The sequence below is a fragment of the Tachysurus fulvidraco genome, chromosome 10 (genome assembly GCF_022655615.1).
Source record: "Tachysurus fulvidraco isolate hzauxx_2018 chromosome 10, HZAU_PFXX_2.0, whole genome shotgun sequence".
NCBI lineage: Eukaryota > Metazoa > Chordata > Actinopteri > Siluriformes > Bagridae > Tachysurus > Tachysurus fulvidraco.
The window spans coordinates 1,272,097-1,280,000 of NC_062527.1; the positions used below are offsets into that span (position 1 = coordinate 1,272,097).

The 7,904-nt window shown below is 43.3% G+C and overlaps 1 protein-coding gene across 1 annotated transcript in view; it reads left to right on the forward strand.

The window, feature by feature from the left end:
• The first annotated feature begins 6,739 nt into the window (after positions 1-6,739).
• Positions 6,740-7,904, forward strand: part of pdzrn4 (PDZ domain containing ring finger 4) — a 62,594-nt gene continuing 61,429 nt past the window's right edge. Inside the window, exon 1 of the mRNA XM_047819211.1 lies at positions 6,740-7,327. Within this exon, the coding sequence (XP_047675167.1) occupies positions 7,259-7,327 (69 nt within the window). The 5' untranslated portion in view covers positions 6,740-7,258. The remainder of the gene's footprint in view (positions 7,328-7,904) is intronic.

The window sequence follows — 7,904 nt, forward strand, 5'->3', positions numbered from 1 at the left end:
CTCCCTCCCTCCCTCCTCCCTCTCTCTCTCTCTCTCCCTCCTTCTCTCTCTTTTCCCTCCCTCCCTCTCCCCCTCCATCTCTCCCTCCCTCCGTCCCTCCCCTCCCTCCCTCTCTCCCTCTCTCACTCACTCTCCCTCATTCTCTCTCTCCCTCTCTCTTTCTCTCTCTCTCCAAAGAGAGAGAGATTTTTTTTTAGATTTAAAAAAGACCTTTATTTCGATTGCTCAGGGCTTTTAACAATGACCAATAAAAGGTTCACTTTAGGTTAATTCTGGAAAATAAATAAATAAATAAATACATAGATAAATAAAATAGATTTAAAAGTTATTTGTGTACGAAACTATAAAAAACAAAATGTACATGATGTTCTTAAGACATGCTCTGTGCATGAGAAAGAAGAGAAATAAAGAAAGAAAAGGAAAGAAAGAAAAGGAAAGAAAGAAAAAGAAAGAAAGAGGGACTCGTTTTTTTGGTGTTGACTGTAATCTTTTTTCAGATTGATCCCAGCACCTCTAATAAAAACCAAAAGTGGGCTCTTGAGTTGACTTGATACACATCAGACATTCTGTTTCTATTCTATATGCTAAGGAAATAAATTTGGCGGAGTTTTGATTAACGTTAGTAACCTGAAAAATACTGATCACAGATTCGCTTCTAACGACATGAAGTGAAGCGATGTAGGTTGCCATGGTGTGCTTCATAATGCAGAACTCATCAGTACTCAAATTCATTCACTTATCTTCTACCGCTTATCCGAACTTCTCGGGTCACGGGGAGCCTGTGCGTCATCGGGCATCGAGGCAGGATACACCCTGGACGGAGTGCCAACCCATCACAGGGCACACACACACTCTCATTCACACACACACTCACACACTACGGACAATTTTCCAGAGATGCCGATCAACCTACCATGCATGTCTTTGGACCGGGGGAGGAAACCGGAGTACCCTAAGGAAACCCCCGAGGCACTGCGGGAACATGCAAACTCCACACACACAAGGCGGAGGCGAGAATCGAACCCCCGACCTGGAGGTGTGAGGCGAACGTGCTAACCACTAAGCCACCGTGCCCCCCCCCCCGTACAGAAATTCATTGCTAATTATTTTTATGATTGTATTGATTGACTGTTGTTGTCGCTTAAATAGAACATGCCCACAGAATACACACTTTCCTCACCTTAGAGGGAGATTTGAGGAGGAAATGCTGCACTATTCTGTTGGTATTTTCATGAAGGTCAAAAGCTGTGGAGAAGCCTACAAGTATGCGTGTATATTTTAGTGGATGGTTTTCTATGTGCACTCTATTTTGGAAGCATACGGCGCTCGGAGATCTCGGGATAGAAGCGTCTTAGTGATTGAAGCGGTTCGCTAAAGTTGTGATGCCGTGGCTCTGTGTGGGAGGCCCACAATCGAAACAAGCCGCGAGTCAGCGAGCGAGGTGAACATCAACAACCTCGGAGACACTTTTTTAGCAAAATGTTTACAGCTGCTGTCTTTTTGTTGGTTTCAGCACAAAGGAATTTGGAGGTTTGCTTTTCATGAGCATCAGAAATGACGTGACCCGATTTGGTGTCATACACAACATACTTTGAGTTACATCAAAGCAACCGTACGAACAGAAATAACCGGGTTACTGACGCATCTTTTCTTTTGCAGCTGTGAATATGCTGATTTTATTGCACGTGACCTCAGAGAGACAGAACCTTCTTTATTCTTTCACACACTTTTGCCCACTTTACCAGTATAATAATCTGCTTTAATAAGTATTGGAAGTCTGAATGCTTTTCTAATAAAAAGCCTTTTACTGAACCGTTTCGAAATCAGCTCTGGGGTTTGTTTCTTTTTTCTTTTTTCTTCTTTCTTATATGAGAGATTGGTCTCCAGAGGCGTCGGTGGTGCGATTATTGTTCCGGGCGCTACGCTAGAGTGACGCCTTTATTTATTTATTTGTTTATTTCTTTATTTAGAGAGCATCAAGCAGAACATTTCATCCCTCTACACAATCCATCGAATCATTTTCTCTTTATCATTTCGGTGTACCTCACGCTTCACCACGACGCTTCGCTGAGGACTCCTTTCCCGTCGCCCGACCGCGAGCGTTGCTAACAAGTGAATTGTCTGGCTTTTCTGTTGTCCTAACATTTATCCCTTGGGTGGCTCATACCGCTGGGTCAGTGGTCAATCTTTGATACATTGTGTTTGGGTTTCACACGGAACGACCGTCTGCCCTGAGGTACATGTAAACTCCAGCTTTCACAAAAGACATAGTGGAGGAAATGAAGTAATAGGACCCTCGGTGTGAGGATGGATGGCTTCTCCATGTCTGCTCTGTGGGAAGTCTATGAAAGGAGAACAGAGCAGCGTCTTTACTGCTTAGACGACTATAGCTATATACTGTACGAAGGACGAAACAGAGAGGGAAAGGAAAAAACAGTGTTGCTGTAATATGTTGATAAAAAAAAGTGAGAACAGCTTGAGTCTTCATGCGCACAGACAGAATTGTTTCCTGTGAATATAAAGCATAATGTCTGTCATTATTTTGTGGGTCTTTTTAGCAGCATCTTTAAATTAAATGTGCCCTCGTATGTCGAGTAGCTTTGTAAATCAATACAGAGACAAATTAAAAACTATATAAAAGGCATAAAGGGATTACAGATCGATTAATAAGACTCAGACTTGGCAACCCAGATTGTCAATGTCAGTGAAAAGATTTCAGCCTAAATGTTTTTTAACTGACAGTGACAATCTGGGTTGCCAGGTCTGAGTAAATCAATACAGCAACAAATTAAAACCTATATAAAAGGCATAAAGGGCTTACAGATCGATTAATAATACTCAGAATTGGCAACCCAGATTGTCAATGTCAGTGAAAAGATTTCAGCCTAAATATTTTTTAATTGCTGGGTTGCCAGGTCTGAGTAAATAAATACAGCAACAAATTAAAAACTATATAAAAGGCATAAATGGATTACAGATCGATTAATAAGACTCAGACCTGGCAACTCAGATTGTCAATGTCAGGGAAAAGATTTCAGCCTAAATATTTTTTATCTCTGATTTTACAGAGAGACGTCACCTCGTCGATCGTACCTGCTGATTAAGAGTAAACACTTACAGCAATCAGGAAATGATGTCTGACTTGGAAGAGATGACTTCCGCAATGTATTATATTCCCATTAGAATGGAGTTCACCGGCAGTCGAAAGAAAGGGCACAATAACGCAGGTGATTAAATCAGCCATTACAGTGACAGTTAAAGGGATTTTATATTTGCACTGATATGCACTGATATCATGCGTGTAAATGCTCTTTATACCTGTATATGTTCGTGGTCCTAACATGGACCTAATGGAAACATCCAAGTTTATAGGAAAAGATGAAATGATGCTGAAAATCTATTCCTTTAGTGGTAAATTAGATGCAGATTATATAAATGAATCTATTAACAGATATCCTCCAGATAAAATCTGAATCGGGGTAATACTTACAATCTGACGCTGTCTCATGATGTACAGTACCTCATGTGCCTATTTATGATCTGCCTACTATGAGGGGTATGGGCAAACGTTTCGATGTGTATTTCCAGCATTCCAAACCTTCTGTCGTTGCTCCTAAAGCCTGAAATTGAATCCTAATTCATGCCGCATGCAGCCCTTGAAATGCAATATCATACCCCCTTCTTTCTGTACTCTCTCCTCTCACAACAAGACCCTTTGATGTAAAATTGACACTTTAGTGGATAGCACTTCAGGGATCTGGTATTGCCTGGCAACTGCAAAAAAAAATTGATGGTTTTTTTGAGGCAAAGAATCTGTATGGGCTTATATGAGCTTGTACGTGTCATCAATATCAGGTCCTTGGGAATCCACATATACCGTCAGTCTTTGCTGTGGTACAGTATATAATGCATAATGTGATATAAGTAAACATCGCATTGCATTGTATGGATCAAACACAACGCTTTCAGAATGGTCTGAAATTACCGCTTCTCTTTATTGGCTAGCAACGGAGAGAATAACAGCACTGGATCTCTTCCTACAATTCTAGCAAGGTTGGAGATACCACAGATTTCTCTGACATGGTCATTGTAAAAAACAGAATTTTTTGGTTTCAGGTATCGTTAACCCTCCATGGTTGGGGGTTCGATTCCCGCCTCCGCCTTGTGTGTGGAGTTTGCATGTTCTCCCCATGCCTCGGGGGTTTCCTCCGGGTACTCCGGTTTCCTCCCCCGGTCCAAAGACATGCATGGTAGGTTGATTGGCATCTCTGGAAAAATTGCCATAGTGTGTGAGTGAATGAGAGTGTGTGTGTGCCCTGTGATGGGTTGGCACTCCGTCCAGGGTGTATCCTGCCTCGATGCCCGATGACGCCTGAGATAGGCACAGGCTCCCCGTGACCCGAGAAGTTCGGATAAGTGGTAGAAAATGAATGAACGGATGAAAGGTATCGTAAACCCCTCATCATGTTGAAATCAAGAGCTCACACTGGCCAAGACAGATCCTCTGCGAGACACAACCAGGGTTTACGCATTAAACAGATCTTCACTGGAGCCCCAAAACCACCAGATACTGTACAATGATCCACCACCATATTTAATGTAAACCAACTGCTTAGTTTCTAGACCTTTTTTGTCACCAAACATCCGGATTAGTCTCAGCTCAACAGAATACATACAGTACTTCATCTGTAATTCTAACGACGCTTCGTGAAGTTCGAATGTGCTCCGTTTTTTTTTTAAATGCTCTGTTGAAGTGTTTCTTTTTGGCAGCTGAGTACGTTGGAGATCAATTGGCACATGGGACTAAAAATAATACAAATTAATACAACTGAGATTTCCAATCATTCTGGAGGTCTTTAGTAGATACTCCACTCAGTTGTATCTCCACCTTCATATGTGTTACAGTACATACTGTATAAACAATGAACAATTGTAAAGCTATGACTGGACTGGAGATGCAGAATGTGATGTTCTTGCATTAGCACTACTGTAGACAGTTGGTAGGGTCTCTTCCAGTCTGGCCTCAGGTTGTGGAGGGAAATTAAAGTCCACTAAATCAGATTATAGTCTCCCAGAGGGATGAGTCTGATAGCCAACTGGTGGGAGATCATCCATCCTCCATCCATCCATAACAGTAGTCATGAGTATATATATATATATATGTGTGTGTGTGTGTGTGAGTGTGTTTCTGACTCCAGGGCCAATTTGTTAACAATTACAGCTCGTTATGATTCCCTCCTGTCTCTGAGGGGACTCCTGGATTTGTACCCCACTGCTGGTCTATTGTGTTATAATTATCGCAGTCAGAGTGACGCATCTGCTATTATCAGCCCACCATGAACCTCCTCGGCTCTGATTGCTGACTTGTTCTGGAGATGCTATTATAATACGATGACACCTGCAATCATTGCAATGTGTGTGTGTGTGTTTCCGTGTGTGTGTGTGTGTGTGTGTGTGTGTGTGTGTGTGTGTGTGTGTGTGTGTGTGTGTGATTATAGGATTTTGTAGCTTTAGATCGTTTTATTCATCCACCATAGCCTTGCTTCATTAAAAAGCAGTGAGTGAAATATTTTTCTCTGTGATATATTTGAATGATGATGTGATGACTTGATTGTGAAGAGTGTGTTACCGGCTCCTGGGTTTCAATAACAGTATGTCACCCCTTCCTTCCTCCCACTTTTCTTGGCTCGTATTTTGTTTGCCTCAGCACGTTTCATATCCAGCAAGTTGCTGCTGATATATTGAGAGAAAGTGCAAATAAACATCATATAAAACCAACCCATTTTCATGCTCATAATTATGAATATGTGGCTCTGTTCCTCAAAGGTCTATAGTATATAGGAAACACCTAAAGTCTAAAAATAAAGCTAAAACCTCATTCATTCATTCATTCATTTCCTACCGCTTATCCGAACTTCTCGTGTCACGGGGAGCCTGTGCCTATTTCAGGCGTCATCGGGCATCGAGGCAGGATACACCCTGGACGGAGTGCCAACCCATCACAGGGCACACACACACACTCTCATTCACTCACACACACACACACACTACGGACAATTTTCCAGAGATGCCAATCAACCTACCATGCATGTCTTTGGACCGGGGGAGGAAACCGGAGTACCCGGAGGAAACCCCCGAGGCACAGGGAGAACATGCAGACTCCACACACACGAGGCGGAGGCGAGCAAAAACCTCAGTGAAAATAAATAAAACAATGTAGGATGTGAATGATGTACGTTTGTTCCTGGTAGCGTTACTTTGACTTTGTCATCTAGGTAAATGTTTTCCTGTGAATTATAAACCGATAGGACCCGAGTGCGCAGATCTGTGGTCTCTGAGGATGAAGCAAACATCGAGGTGCTGCTTATCGTGGTCACACAGCAATTTAGCTTTGTTGTTGTTTTACTGCTGCGCGGCACACGTCTTGCTAATATAATTAGCCGTCTCATCCGCAGACTTTTTTTTTTTACTCTCTCTCTGTGCTTCTGCTTCTTATTATTGATATCGGGTCATGCGTGTTGACCTACTGTAGTGATGTCCATCTCAGAAGCGTTTTTCCTTATTGAGCTATTCAAAATGACTGCTCCGGAGTACGTAATGTCTTTTAGTGCAAATAAAATGAATCCTGGCTTTATTAGAAACCCTTTCATTCATATTTTCTCTAATGGATGTTGATACAGCAGCCGGTCTGCTATATTCAGTCCCTCAGATACTAACACAAAGGAGACTCATTGTCTCTACAGTGGCAGAGTCTTAATGAGCGTGAGCGGTTCCGTCCGCACGGGCCGCCGAATCCTCCCACTCTCCTGGCCACACCTCCTCTGATACATATGCGTCAGGTCCGTCATCATTATTCATGAGGCAGGCATGTGCAGAGGCTGTGAGAGAGAAGGGGGAGTGTCTGTGTGTGACTGGGAGCCACAGCGTGCGGGTGAGAGAGAGAGAGAGAGAGTATGTGAGTGTGTGTGTGGGGTAGTAAGGGAGAAGGGGGGAGACAAGTAGGAGGCTGACATCGCAACGGCTGCTGCTGCTGCTGCTGCTACTGCTGCGATCACATCTCACACACACACACACATGCATGCACCACACCACTCTGGTGTGCTTGTGCCATGCTCTGCTGACCGGAGCTCTCTGTGCACAGTGTGTGTGGTAGAAGTGCTCAGGGCAGACTGATGAGAGACAGTGTGTGTTCCTGGAGGGTGACCCCCCGACTGCTTCTGGGGAGAGAGAGAGCTCCTGTGAACCCGTGACGCCGAGGATGGGCTGCAATCTGTGCTCGCTGCAGAAGAGAGAGGAGCATTACAAACTGCTTTATGAAATTTCACAGGTAGGATGGAGAAGAGACACTGCTACAACAGATTGTGTGTGTGTGTGTGTGTGTGTGTGTGTGTTTGTGTTTGTCTGTACGTGTGAGAAGAAAGACAGGGAGACTTTGTAAGGGAAGGGAAATTTGCCACCATGTATTCTGGCACGAAAAAAAGCAAAGCAAAGCAAAGAAACAGGATTATATTTGGTACAGCGATGGTCATTGTGAGGAAGGGAATAATAATGGCACTATAAAAGGGAATTATGAGGCAGAAGTGTGAGAGTATGTGTATGCATGCCTCCTCTGTTAGAGAGGAAGTGTGATCATTTTGTTCTTGCCAAGGAAAAGGTCCCTGGTGAGATAGCAGTGATCGTATCCAAACACCTGTGCTGAACCAACACAGGAATGGAAGAGACCCAATTCTTCTGACAGTTTGGGGTTAGTGCGTACACAGGAGCAGTTCCAATACGAGCCTCAAGGATTTTTAGTCTGACCTCGGGATACGTGACGTGGTTTTGCTCAGGGGTTCCGGTAACCCTAACCCTTTTATTAAATATACTATGGAACTATGTCCATTATGCACTTCAATTCAACTTGA